This window comes from Dermacentor silvarum, chromosome 2 (genome assembly GCF_013339745.2).
Source record: "Dermacentor silvarum isolate Dsil-2018 chromosome 2, BIME_Dsil_1.4, whole genome shotgun sequence".
NCBI classification, from domain to species: Eukaryota; Metazoa; Arthropoda; class Arachnida; order Ixodida; family Ixodidae; genus Dermacentor; species Dermacentor silvarum.
This window is the reverse complement of record NC_051155.1, coordinates 15,765,181-15,780,103: the sequence shown is the minus strand read 5'-3', so window position 1 is coordinate 15,780,103 and position 14,923 is coordinate 15,765,181. Positions and strand designations below refer to the sequence as shown.

General features: G+C 49.9%; 1 protein-coding gene and 1 long non-coding RNA gene across 3 annotated transcripts in view; one reads left to right on the top strand and one right to left on the bottom strand.

Annotated features, from left to right (window-relative positions):
* LOC119441336 (proteasome adapter and scaffold protein ECM29-like) overlaps positions 1 to 14,923 on the bottom strand; it is a 345,050-nt gene that overhangs the window by 170,868 nt on the left and 159,259 nt on the right. For both annotated transcript variants that reach the window (XM_037705954.2, XM_049661154.1), the window contains exons 20-21: positions 13,047 to 13,160; positions 6,008 to 6,106 (exon numbers count right to left, since the gene is read on the bottom strand). In XM_037705954.2, coding sequence (XP_037561882.1) covers positions 6,008 to 6,106; positions 13,047 to 13,160 — 213 coding nt within the window. The remainder of the gene's footprint in view (positions 1 to 6,007; positions 6,107 to 13,046; positions 13,161 to 14,923) is intronic.
* LOC125942915 (uncharacterized) overlaps positions 1 to 14,923 on the top strand; it is a 176,086-nt gene that overhangs the window by 29,159 nt on the left and 132,004 nt on the right. The gene's annotated exons all lie outside the window — the stretch shown is intronic.

The window sequence follows — 14,923 nt, the reverse complement described above, 5'->3', positions numbered from 1 at the left end:
TGGAACCCCGGTTTTACGTCCCCCGGTGTTACGACGACCCGCATTTTACGACGGATTAGTCCTGTCCCGGTGAAAACCCCATAGACGCAATGCATTAAAAACCTCAATTATCCGACGCGATTTTACACCGAACCCGCGTTACACGACGATCCACGCGGAACGGGGGGGGGGGGACCGAACGGCGAACAAGAGGGAAATGATGCAGGCGTCTTTCGTCGCGACGGCTCTTTCAGGAGGGCACGCAATCGCGGAGGGCACCCCATCGCAAGCCGAGCGCCCAGAAAACCGGTTCATTCCGGCTTTCCGCTGCCGTTCGTTTTTCCCCTCGCCCTCCTAGCGGCCGTAGAGTCGGTGGAGTGGCGAAGTTGATGATGATGATAAGTGGTTCTTGAGGGAAAGGGAAAGGTTGGCGCAATTGTGGTATTCCCCCATTCGCTGTACCCTTTCCGAACTCTCTCTCCCGCTCTCGTCGCGCAGTAGACGCCGCCGGGGAAGCGTTTCTTTCTTTGCGAGCAGCCGTTTGCGAACATCCTTGATGGAGGAGAATGCAAGCACCGTCGACGACGACGACTTCGAGCGCCTGCACCCATCTACAACCTTCGCCGAGTTCGTGGAGGCCGACGACGACGTTGCCGTCTGCAGCGAACTGTCGCTGGACGATGCAATCGCGGAGGCATTGCCCGATGCCGACACTGCGACATCAGACGACGCCGCCGCTGCCGACGCCGCAGATGTTGCCGTCCCTACGTCATTTGCCGATATGCTACGGCACATAGATGGCATAAGGAGCTACGTTTGTACACGCGAAGCCACGGAGGACGTTCTTTCGGACGTTGCCAAACTTGAGGGGAAGCTTTTGCGGTTGGGCTCCAAGAAAGTGCAAAAGAAGCTCACGGATTTTTTTAAGTGTGTGGTAGTTTGCACAGAAGTTTCTCGCTATTACGTCGTGCTAAACAGTGTTTTTTGTACGCATAAATTTCTGTGTTCGGATTTTACGACGCCCGCATTTTACGACGCTTTTCCGCGGTCCCGAGAACGTCGTATAATCGGGGTTTCACTGTATTTGGTTCAGAGACCTGCTAAGTGCCACGTGTTGCGCGTGCCGTGGAACCCCTCGTGCTCAGAGGTGCCCAAGCAAGCATTTCACTTCGTTTTCAGCACAACAGAAGCACCGAGCACTTCGCAGAGAAGCCGTCCCGGCTGACCCAGTAGCGGTCTTAGTCACTCCGAGCGCTCCCAATACCGGACTGATGCCAGGATCACACACACAGCGCCCGAACGCAACAATTCCCAGAACAACACCGCGTCGGTTGGGGCCGCCTCTGTCAGTACAAGGTTCATCCAGGTCGACAGGACTGATCGAAATGACGTGATGTAGACAGAAGGAAAGTCAACAAAAGCAGCACATATTTCATAAAGTGTGAAAGCATGTGCGAAGATCGGGCCAATCAGCCTGCCAATAAGCACACAGATTGTGTTAGATAGCGGGCCGACAAACTTCACACCACTTCGAAAGCCGTCGATCTAACGTGCACCAGTATCTCGAGACCCATCACTGATGAGCCACCCCTATGAACACACATTAGCAGCAAGCATTTCGCAAAGGTTTGCAGCTTGTTACCCCATCCGCCAGCAGCAAATTTAGTCATCGTCACACTGCATCGGCCATTAGGCCTAATCCATGCTGCTTCATCAGGTGTTGGCAGCTAATTAAAGTTACGGTTTAGTGCTGAACCGACGCAGATTTGATCATTGGAATGTGCTAAACTCGGAAATCTGACAAACCTCCTTCCAAACAAAAGCAAGACGGCGGATGAACGAGGAGGAAGAAGAGGGAGAGTAGTGTGGGGTCTCACACATGCTCCTGGGACAAAGGAACGACTACACAGTAGTGCGAACAATCAAAACCGCATTTATTGCACCTTTCATACACTAATGCACACTAGCCAAATTACTACCCATAGAACATTCACATGGGCGCGCGACAAATCAAGGAAGTCCGACTCACTGCGACCGGATAGCGAGCGAATATGTTCGCCCCATGCTATGACACCATCGCCTAGTCGCTCACGTGTACGGTCACGCGAACGGTGGCGCATTGGAACGATCCGTGTTCGTCCATACCAGTGCCCTGCTCCTAGCCACGTCTCGCGAAGCGTGGATCGGTGCACGCGCGGGAGGTCCGCATCCTTCACCGATCCCAACCCCAAGAGGAAGCGCCTTCACCTTTTGCTCCCAAGTCACCCCGCCGTTCGGTAGCGTTAGCATCGCGACACTTGCGTCATCTCTCGCAATGCACCGCAACCACTACGACCGCCGCCGGCGCTTAGCCACGTGGAGAAGCCGGATTACAGAAGATGCGAGCTATGCGGGGAAAACATCAGGGGACGCGTGAGAGTCGCGCATCCCCACAGTAGCAAGTGTCGAAACTTGCCGTGACCCTCCACATTTTAGATTATTTGACAGGTGGCAAATCACGCTGAACCTGACATGTGGACAGCGCCTGCTCTTTACCGTCGGCGCCAGATATGTGCGGAGAAGTGATTGAGTGGCGTGATGCACGGTACTTCTGTCCGTCGCGCAGATTGGCCTTACGATAACCCACGTGCCATAATGCTAGGATAGCTCTTCTGCATTTTGGAGATAACCAGGAAAGCAAAACTTTCTATGCAACAAATAAAAGATTGCCGCAATACACGGGTCCACTATTGAACTGAGAACCTCAGTGGTATTCAGTACAACAGAACGTCACTAATTCATTAAGTTAACAGGAAAAAGAAAGCACTTGATTCTATTCAACAGAAATCCTATTAATAACAAAAAAATATTTCCCAGACCTTCATATACTAAAACTGAGCTGTAATCAGTTCTGGCATATTAATTTCGTGTTCCCTTTAACAAGAGTAAACCATACTGTATATCTTGATTTCTATGTACCCAAGTTATTGATAGCATACAACATTCTTGTTATGGAATACTAGGAGACTCCTGAGCATGTGCATAACTCTATTTTCTTCCCAAAATTTGTAAGCATTAAATTTTGCGAAAAATTTTCTGATAGTCGATACACGATTTGATATTAGTTTTTTTTCTTCCTTGGTTCAATTCGATATTCGTTTCAAAATCTAATACAGTATAGACCACTTATAACGCAACCGCTTATAGTGCAGGACCGGATATAGTGCGGTTTTTTCGGACTCCCGTTAATTCTCCCATAGCACTCCATGTATAAAAGCATCACTTATAGTGCAGTTGCGGGAAACGAAATACCGGTTACAGTGCGGCTGCCTGGGAGTACGGAAGTCAACGGAGACGGCGAACGCTCCACTCACACCGGCGCCCCAAGGAGTGCTCGAGGAAGAAAGAGAGACAAAATGGAGGAGAAGGTCATGGTGCTAACGAACAGCCAGTGAGGCTGAAACCAGAATCTTGAGTGCGAGTTGTGAAATATCACGGCGCGATAGCGAGTGAGGGCCACGAAACTGCCAACGCCGGCCAACGCTCGCTTCCCGATAACGGCAGTAAACGAAACTTCAGGGAGCGGGCGGCGCCGGCAGGGCACGGCGAACGGCGCACGCGGAGACCGTGGAATGTGAAGGAGGAGGGCGGCAGGGAAGCGGATTTCGCCTCGGCAACTTCGCCAGTTCGGTGGCTTCCCTCGCCCTCCCTAGTAGCTCCCTCACTTTCGACTGTCACCGTGCGCGCCCGCTGCTGCTCCAGCCAGCCTGGCGCCAGCTCCCCAAAGTTTTGTTTCCTGCCGTTATCGGGAAGCGGGCGTTTGCCGGCGTGGGCAGTTTCGTTGGCCGGCCTGGGACAGCGCCGCTGCTTCGCTCTGCGCCGTAGCCGCAGCGTGCAAGGTCAACACGTGACTAGAAAGTAGAGGAAGCATAAAGGAGAAAGAAGGGTTCACTGCCATTTTATACATGTGGCTACGGTAGCGTGGCCGAGACGTCGCCACGTACACGCATGTTCCGGGCCAACGCAGAATCGGCGACCTTGACATTTGAGAGAGTGTGAAATTTCCGACGCATTTTTTTTCTTTCTTTTTTTTTTTTTTGTTTTGTTCGCGCGCGACATTGAGGGGTGTCTCCTAAGCTTCTACCCTATGGCGGTGCTGGAGCAATGCCGGTCGGAGGCGCCGCCGCGTGATTTGGTTCGAATTAACGAGATTCGACTGTAAATTGAATGCAAACGTTCTAGCTGTATTCCTCGACTGTCGCATACGCGTGGCAGCTCGGTGCACATGTTTTGCATATGTGCGGGCCTTGAAAATTGCTGCTTTGGTTATAGTGCGGCACCGCTTATAGTGCGGATATTCGCGACTCCGGCGACTTACGTTATAAGCGGTCTACACTGTATTCGGCATTCATACACCCCTACAAGTGAGTGTTAATAAAGCACAGAGAGTATTGCTTAAGCATAGTGCTAACATCCTTCAAAATAAAGCACTGCAATCACCCCAGTGTGGCTGAGGAAGAGAGTTAAGGTGAGCTGTGCTTGTGAATAAGGGTGTGGGCGGTCTTACGTTCTCTCAAAGCAAGTTCCTTGACTACAAGCATGACTGGGCTGATTCATATGAATCCCACCTGTGTATTTAGCGCGAGCAAAGAACATGGATGAGTGAACAATTACCATATTTACTCGCGTAATAAATGCACCCCAAGACTGGTCGCGAGAAAGCAGATTTTTTTTTTTTCCATCGCGTAGTGAACGCAGCCCAAACTTTGCTACTGTGCAGTCCCACGATCGAGCAGCCATGCCATAGTTTTCTAGAGAGACTAGAATCCTTTACATCCTCAAATGTGTTCAAAGAAAGCGCACTTAATCCCACGTGAGAAATGCCAAGATCACGTAAACAAGATTCTGTAGCTAACTTCTGCATGCTACGCATCCACGCTAGCGGCAAACATGCCGTGGCGGCACACCGGCAGGGGCGGTGGGTTTGATGACTGAGAAGCTGATGGCAAAGCCATGACGAGAAAACACTGGCGGCAAGCATATGGTAAGAACAGGCAGCGTGTTATCACAGTAACTTGGGGCCTGACGGAAAGATTGACTGTGATAACGCTCTGCCTGTTCTCACCCCAACCTTGCTACTAGTACCGGCACAAAGGCACCTCGCAGACTCTAGAGAGAAAAAAAATGTAACTGGCTCTCTGCAACAGTTACTTCACACAGTATACGGACTTAACTCTGACGAGAAAGCAGAGAGCGCACGCAATGCGTAGCCAGGCACGGGGGCGCGGCACGCGGGAGAGTCTAAGTGAAGAAGGGGCGGCCAGCACTTGGTCGGCATAGTCAGCCTAGTCGCGCATAATGTCGAATTCGCGTGTTTGTTGCTCGCTTTTGTGCCCGTCTTTGTTTTTGCTGTGTGCGATGGGCCCGAAGTCGAGTTATACGGCCTGCTGCGGGACAGAGAGTTTACCTGCTTACAAAACGTAAATGCTGATCAGACACCGATAAACTTTGACGTGCCGATCAGCAGCACGGTCGTGGAAAAAGACGCACGCAGCGTGGTCGTCAAAACGACAGGTGCCAAAAAGCAGCGCTTCAATGTGATGTTTGCGATAAGGGCAGACGGCCGGAAGCAGCTGCGAGGACGAGCTGTTGTGGATCCACGATGTGGATGAAGCGGCCAGCGACCAGGACGACGGGTCTGGTGGTTCTGATGCGGAGTGAAGTGCAATAACAACACTGTTACAGTTTGCAAATACTATGCGTGCAATTTTACTGTAAAGATAAGTTATCTAATGCATTTTTCAAATCACTACTGCATTACTTTGCAATTTTTGCTGTTTAACTTCCCATAAAATTTACCCCGCATATTAAACGCACCCCCCAACTTAGCTTTGGATTTTGGGGAAAAAAAGTTCGTTCATTTCGCGAGTATATACGATAGATGAACACAGTCACTCATTTCTCTTGTCCCTGTTCTGTTTTTGCATCAAACACCGCTGTAGTAATCCCCAGTGCCTGAAGAAAGCAGTTCTAAAGCCAAGCCCCTCACCTGGCGTGCACCTGGTCGTGCGTGGCACAGGTACGTGTCCAGCAGCTGAGACACTAGCCACTCCATCTCAGACAGGTTAGCCGTTGCTCCCTCAGGTGGCTGCACAGAACGAACCACAACACTGCAATCGCAACCTCAGTGACAGCACCTACCCTCATGACTGGCAGAACATTGACAATTCATCCATGCGAAAAGCTGCACATTGCTCCTCTTGGCTTGGAGTTAACCCCGTATTCAGTAATGCGTCTTGAAACCATGCTTGACTTGATCTAAATGCCTAGCGTGAAGGTGCCCAGGATGCTCATTGCATTTCCTTCGGCATGTTCCCGATAGGCATCCTTTATATCAAGTCAAGAATGGACTTCAAGTTAAGATACATTTCTGAATAGGGGGTTAATCTTCGTTTCATTTATTACTACCTTAACTGCCCATAGGCATTACATAAAGGGGGGTGTGTACACAAATACAGTAGCAATAATTAAAAAAGAATACATAGTTGAAAGAACAATAGAACTTGTGGGGATTGAGGTGCGCCCCGGCACCTTTGTGCGGGCATTCACCTGTTCTGTCGTCCCTACAGCGTATTTTGCTTTCCGCGGATGATTGCACATGCGAGAGAGAAAAAAAGGAGGGCGAGAAGGAATGCACCGGCGGAACGCTTCCGTTGGAACGCCGGCGGCGGCGTTGGAATGCAGAACACGCTGGGCTAGTGGCGACTAGGCACAACTGTGGCTGCTGTTAAGGGATCGATGGTATTCCTAAATAAACGCATCACTGTTTTGACGATCCAAATATAATCTCACTATCAGGGAGGGAGCAGTCTACCTGACTGGAGCAGTATTTGTTTATTTGGGGTGTTGCGGAGCGCAGCGTAGCAACACCCCAACCACCACCGCTTCGCGTCGGCGCCCGGCGCCACGGCTTCCACCGCGCCTTCCACCGCGGCACCGGGGCACAACCGATGGTGCCACCAAACAGAGAGGAAAAAAAGAAAAAATGGTGACACCAAGAAAAAAAATCACAGGCGGGATTCGAACCCACGTACCCCAGATCCCGAAGCACATGTCGGAACAACTAGGCCATACAGCCACGCTTACAAATCGTGCATTCATACAAACCATATCATTGCGGTCGAGCGTCGTCGTCGAAAAAAAGGTCGCGCCATTCTCCTCGCCCTCCTTTTTTCTCTCTCGCGTGTGCAATCATCCGCAGGAAGCAATATATGCGTCCCTACACCTCTCCCTTTCCACTTGCAATGGCTTTCGGTAGTGGCCTTTGCCACGAACCGGTTTACAGCGGTGGCGCTTCGCACGGCTGACTGTAGTGGCCGAGGCGGTGCAGCGTGCTCGATGGGCAGAGCAAGCATGAGGGAGATCTCTCCGGAACAGCACTGGGTACGAATCCGCCTTCCCTTTGTTAGGGTCTCGGACTTGAGCGTGTCTACAGTGCCTTTGCATTTACGATGAGCTCGTACCTTGTGTTGATTGAACCGATTTACAGCGGTGGCGCTTCGCACGGCCGACTGTGGTGGCCAAGGCACTACGGCGGTGCGGCGGGATCGATGGGCAGACCAAGCATGAGGGAGATCTCTCCGGAACAGCACTGAGTACGCATCCGCCTTCCCTTTGTTAGGGTCTCGGACTTGAGCGTGTCTACAGTGCCTTTGCATTTACGACGAGCTCATACCTTGTGTTGATTGAACCGGTTTACAGCGGTGGCGCTTCGCACGGCCGACTGTGGTGGCCAAGGCACTACGGCGGTGCGGCGGGCTCGATGGGCAGACCAAGCATGAGGGAGATCTCTCCGGAACAGCACTGGGTACGCATCCACCTTCCCTTTGTTAGGGTCTCGGACTTGAGCGTGTCTACAGTGCCTTTGCATTTACGACGAGCTCGTACCTTGTGTTGATTGAACCGGTTTACAGCGGTGGCGCTTCGCACGGCTGACTGTAGTGGCCGAGGCACTACGGCGGGCTCGATGGGCAGACCAAGCATGAGGGAGATCTCTCCAGAACAGCACTGGGTACGCATCCGCCTTCCCTTTGTTAGGGTCTTGGACTTGAGCGTGTCTACAGTGCCTTTGCATTTACGACGAGCTTGTACCTTGTGTTGATTGAACCGGTTTACAGCGGTGGCGCTTCGCACGGCTGACTGTAGTGGCCGAGGCACTACGGCGGTGCGGCGGGCTCGTTGGCAGAGCAAGCATGAGGGAGATCTCTCCGGGACAGCACTGGGTACACATCTGCCTTCCCTTTGTTAGGGTCTCGGACTTGAGCGTGTCTAGAGTGCCTTTGCACCTACGACGAGCTCGTACCTTGTGTTGATCTTTTTCTGAACGCTAAGCTGAAGAGCAGTGCCTAGCGCTCGCGCATGGTCCTACTACTTCGAGCTGCACTTATCAGAGGCCCAAGCGATGGAGATTGCCCAAGCTCTCGGCGGCAGGGCCATTGGTTATCTCGAGAGATGCAGCAGAAGCAGGCGACGACTGACACGGCCCTTTGGCTAGCTAAGCTCCTACCCGCGGTGGTCGGTACTCCTGTGAGATACTACACCCCCCACAAACTGAATAAAAAACAACAATGATTAAGAAAAAGAAGATACAAAAAGAATAAATGTACAGTGCATCAATACAGCATTACACAATGTGTAAACGAACCATATTGATTTATGGTAACTTAGAAAATGAAAAGTAAGAGGGATATAGAGTAATAATGAAATTATGGCTGTTACAAATTTTGGTGTGATATTAATTCGTAACGTTCCCTGGCCAAAACATATTGCATACAATGCTCAAAACATTGGCTGTTCCGAATGCATTTTCACGTCACTGTGAAATCATAGAGACACATGTACATGTTTATTCTTATTCCAGGGACCGCATTTCACCTGCTAAATCGCTTAGCGCAAGAGGTGGGCCCCCTCCATGATTTGCAACTTACTCGAATGTTATGGTTGAATCTATCTGATCTCTATGTTCTTGCCGGACCTTGTGTAGGCTGTATGTGTGACATGAATAGTGTTCTACTTTCTGTAAGGCATGTGAGCGAATGCCTTACCCCCCAGAATGCGATTACCGTATTTTTCGGTGTATATGTCGCGTTTTTTTTTTCTAATGTTTCGTTGGTGCGTCTTATAGAACGGTGCGACTTATGTAGTATAATCACTAGCCACTGCTATCCATTTGCTTCCCAAGGAGGATGTAGGAAAAGGGCCAAGAAGATCAAGTCCAACGCAAAAGAATAGTTCCGTGGGTATGTCGATTGGCTGAAGGTGACCAGCAGGTAGCAGCGGGGGTGTTTTGCGATGTCGGCACTATTCACAAGTGGCCACGTAACAGCGGATGGAATGTGCAAGGCCTGGCCAATAGAAATGGCGCTGGACACGCTCGTAGGTGTGAGATATGCCAATGTTCCTGGCAGTGGGCGCATCATGAAGTTCTGTGAGGACACTCTGTTGTAAGTGTCTAGCACGACAATAATGAGGTCAGGTCCATCAGGATGGAAATTGCGACGGTATAACACCCACCTTCCTGAATCACAAATTTCCAGAAGGATGCGTCATGAGGCGATGATTCTAGGCAATTGATGACTTCTCGCAATGAAGGGTCATGGTCTTGTTTTTCACTGATGTGAATCAGGTCCGACGTGGAAAAAACAGAGTTGTCGGTGTCCTCATCAGCGTTTTCAGGGTTGTTGACCGGATACCTGGACAAGCAATCTGCATCCAGGTGCAGACGACCGGATTTGTAGACAAACGAATATGAAAATTCTTGTAGGCGCAGGGCCCAGCGACCAAACCGTCCGGAAGGATCTTTGAGAGAGGACAGCCAGCACAATGCGTGGTGGTCGGTAACTACAGAGAAGGGCCGTCCGCATAAGTAGGGTCTGAATTTCCCAACTGCCCAAACAAGGGCCAAATATTCGCACTCAATGATACAATATTGCACTCAGCAGCTGATAGGAGGCGGCTAACGTTGGCATTGGGCTAGTACTGCACAGATTTCATGGCTGCTTGCATCGGTATGGACCTTGGTAGGCACAGCCGAGTCAAGTGGGCAAGTATAGGAAGAGTAGTGAGCAGGTTGATGAGGTGCAAGAACGCAGAAGCCTCTTCAGGGCCCCATAAAAAAGGCACGTCTTGCCTCAAAAGCTCACTAAGTGGCCTTGCTATGTCCACAAAATTATTCACGAAGAGGCGGAAGTATCAACATAGCCCTACAAAGCTGCGGACATCCTTTGCAGATCAAGGAACAGGGAAGTTCTTTCCTGCGCAGATTTTTCCGGGGTCTGGTTCTACACAACTAATGCCTACGAGATAGCCAAGCACTGTGGTTTGGCGATGGCCAAAGTGACATTTGGACGAGTTCAGCCGTAGTCCGGCCCGACGAAAAACGTTTGGCCGGACTGTGAATATAACAACTGTCTGGCAATCAGCGACGCAAACACGAGCGGTGCAAACTCCAAGAATGGCAGCTGTTCCACCATCGGCGACACGGACAACTTGAGTAGACAACTTGAGAATTCTCTCCAGCTTTCGGCGAAAATGAGCACTCATAATAGAGAGGTGTGTCCAAGTGTCAATGAGTGCAGTGCCTTGCACACCGTCGATCTGTACATCCAGGAGGTTCTGTTTGGTGGGGCTTGTCAAGAGGATGTTTGATCGGTTGAAGCAATGCAGCGCCACCTCTAGGAGCTGCATTACTTAGTTTTCCATCTGGGAGCGTCGTAGAAAGGTCGGGAAAGATGTTCGGCAGGGCTGGGGGGAGCGAGACTGGCGGCATTGGGTTGAAGGCAAGTGGGAGTAGCGGGGCTCAGTCACATGTTCTTGAGGGGCAACTTGGTCAGAGCTGGGTGTACACGAGCCATAGCGGCCAGGTGCATTAAAGTAACCGGGAAAACTTATCTGTGCTGTAGAACTCCAGCGACTTTGGCAGTGGCGGGAGATGTGGCTGACGCGGTGACAAAAATGGAAGCAAATAGGCTTGTCGTCAGGAGTTTGCCATGCGGACGGATTCCGGAACTGTGAAGGAAATTCTGATGTGGGTCGAGGCGGAGTTGCAAAATGTGGCTGGACATCAGAGCGAGGAGCCGAGGAAACAGAGTGTATACCCATATTGGCGATCTCCAGTCAGACGACGGCTTGGATAAGCGGTATAAGAAGCAAAGGCGGGCCGAAGGACTGAGGTTCCAGGGTCTTGGAGCAGCCGCCTCGAGTTGATGCGGAACGATAAGGGTAACATTATCGCAGATGCTGGCTTGTCGAAACAGATCATTACACGATGATGTTGCTGCGGTATTCGACAGGCACTGGAACTGATATGTGATGCGTCGGCATAAAGACAAGCAAGTTGAAGGTATCGTTGGCGATACCTTCAAGGGCGTGCGCAACTATGTCTGCCGCGGCCATCTTGTATGTAGGTTACATATGGCTCTGTTGACGTCTGTGCGCAAGTAGATAATTCCTTCTTGGCAGTGAGCTGCTGACATAAGGGGTTCCCAAATAAGTCGCAAATCTTCTGCTTGAAGCTTTCCCAGCTCGTGAGGGCGTGTTCATGGGTTTGAAACCATACTCGAGCTGTTCTGCCGAGGTAAAAGATAACGTTCGTGGGCACGACAGTAGGGTCTCACCTATTGTTAGTGCTGATGCATTCGTAGAAGTTCGACCAGTCATCGATGTCGGTACCGTCCAGGCCTGAGAACAGGCCAGGATCTTTGGGGGCGGAAAGCATCACGGAAGTCTTTGTGGTAGGTAGGTCGACCGTTGTCGTCGAGGTCGACTGACCAGAGGCCATGGTGAAAACCTAGAGTGAGCATCCGCTGCGGAGCTCCGTGGCGAGGACAGGGACTGCAACCCTCCACCAAATATGTTACATATAAAGATGCACGGGAATGACTATATACAGGTATATTTACAAGCGCATGTAGCTCTGCCCAGAACGAACAGCCTGCGCCAGGTTAAAACATTGGCCTCTTCGTCCTTTCAACCATGACAGGCTTGCTCTTGGTCACTGAAATAACTGTTCCATAGCAATATGTGCTAAGGCGGTTGTGGTTCAAGCAAGCGGAAGATCTCGGGAGTGACCAGAGCAGGACATGACGAAACTGTGGGTCGAGCATTTCGTGGAGGGCTGCCGTGTGTTCCAGAGGAGCGGGCAACATGCAGTAACCCCCCTTAACAGGCTGCTTTCTGCAGCTGCCGGCAGTGATAAAAACAAATTTATGCTTGCGCCGTCGTGGCAGCAGCTTGCATTTCCATAAACAAAAAATTTTCACTTTTTAAATAAAAACAAGGTATATTAACTGTGCAAACTGTTACACTGAATGACGACGACTCCAAAATGCGATATTCCTGCAAAATCTGAGCAAGTACAGTTCAGCGGTAAGAGCAAACGCTTTTTTCGAACACTTTTAGCAAAGTTTGCACATCCCTGTATACTGTTTGCCACAACCACTGTGGACGAAACCATGGTTGCTATCGATGCGATCATGAATAGGCATTCCAGCGTTGCTGTCATTCATGTACGATTTGCACTGATGACTGGCGATGCAGGCTCCACTGCTTCGTTTTGGTTGAATGCTTGCGCCATTCTTGCTCATTTATGTCACACATTTGTGGCACTCTGCGCTCGCCGAGTTCAGAGAGTTGTCCGAAATAATCATTGTGAGGCGAAATATGCCTGAATTAATCGATTGCAATAAATAATGCATATGCCTGCCGAGGCCAGAGGACGAGTCCGAATTATCTGATTTTCAAAATTAACATAGGTAGAATAATTGAGGTTTTACTGTAGTCACGGGGAACAGGAATAATCAGGAGATTACTCCTGTTCCCAGGAATAATCTCCCAGGAGCCTCTACAGAAGTGCTGTAGTTAAACCCAGTTAAAGATTTGCTACAGTTCTTCAGTACATTTCAACTGCTACCAGCACATAATTTGAGGCAGTTAAGGTGCATCGCCACTTTGAGGCTATGGTACACGCTTTGCCCATTCTACAGTGCACAAGGAAATGAGCAAGGCGGAGTGAAACATGCAGTGCCAACCTGGTATTCTGTCTCTTCGGTGGTCCATGGGTCCCGGCAGAGTGGTGATGTCATGCCCAGCAGAGCACAGCACAGGGACTCACCCACGGTGAAGTGCACTTCCACGTCCGCACTCTGCAACCCACGGGGGCACAGGCACCATTCACAAATGTGCACTCAACTACTGCAGGAAAGAGGCACAGTGTTGCCAGCCAGACCAACCTGCCATGCATTCCATCTACTACATACACTCAGCATCAGCATGAAATGAAACACCCAACAGTGATACTTGCCAGATGTGCAAGTCAGAACCTCACTCACTGCTACTGCCTGCATAGTTGTCGTGTTGAAGAATCTTGTATATGGAACTGTTTCGTCTTTCAGCAGAGAAGCAAGGACAACTCTACCAGCCAGAAACACAAATCTAGGGCGACTAATTTCGTGCACTGCTATCATGTATAGGCTCAATGAAAACATGCCCTTGATATTTATGGTCAGAAATGAAAAATGAATGTCATTAATTGTAACATACATACACACACCTCGATTTTGATACGTGAAAAACGCAATCCCATTGACCAAATTTTCATAGTAAGGGAAAAAGTAATGGCATATTCTTCTCACTTGAAATTTATTGCGTTATAGAAAATGCGGACAGGGCATCACCCACTGCTGCCGTCGTCACTATATCACAATCAGCAGCATCCTGTCAGTAGCACTGCCCGTGGTAGTTGAGTTACTCCATTTCTTAATTAAACACCTCGTAGACCATGGCTGCCTAACAAACTAAAAGTTGGGCACAAAAAATGCCACAACTACCGTGACCTGGTACGCCATGTATCGATGGGATTACATTAAAGCAATTTTTAAAAACCATTACAATGGCAGCTTGTCACTACTCCAGTTTTGGTTTTATGCTCCATTTCATGCACTCCTCAACACATGCATGGAAAGCTGGAGAAACACTGCTGCGTCCGTGGAGTGCTGTTGCACCACGTTCAGTGCCGAGTTACGCAAAATGTCGCAAAAGTGATTGTATGTCCGAAAGCGATCAACCAAGAATACTGCTTAACGGCAGTGCCGCCACTACTAATCGATGCATGGGGCGCACTTTGTGCTGTCGGCAATGTAGTTCAGAATTTTCACAGTAAAGCTTCATTCTGCGACGCGTTCATGCTGTCTCATTTCACAACGAAATTCTCGTGAAAGCAACCTTTTTGCATACCCGCAAATTTTCTTTGCGATGTTCAACTGTATTTCGGATTTCCCGGGAGGAGAAGAAAATTTCTCAATTAACTGAATGTCATATTATTGAGGGTATCAAGACAACAGTAAACAAATGAATGCTGCATCAACTCGTCCCCAAATCCTGTTTCTATTTTGAACAAAAGCAATATGGAAGGTCCAATTCTCATCTTCTCGTGACTGATTAGGGCTCTCAGCTGTGAGCGCCTCTTGACTTTCTTTACAGTGCAGCTGCGGCAAAAGACCCGCGTATTCATTTGAAACATGCTTTTCACTACTGCACGCACATCCTGATTACTGTATTTATTCCAAGAATACAGGTCGACCTTTTTTTTTTTTTTGAAAATGTTACCGAAAATGAGCTATCGGCCTATATTCGTGAACAAAGCTAGCAAAAGTACCAACGTAACGAAGTTTCTTCCTCGCACTGTGGAGATGTGCAACTCTCACGCGTCCCCTGATGTTGTTTTCCCCGCATAGCTCGCGTCTCCCGTAATCCAGCTTCTCTGTGTGGCTAAGCGCCGGCGGTGGTCGCAGTGGTTGCGGCGCATTGCAAGAGATGGCGCGAGTCTCGCGATGCTAACGCCATCGAATGGCGGGGTGACTTGGGAGAAAAAGATCGAAGGCGCTTCCTCTTTGGCTTAGGATCGGCG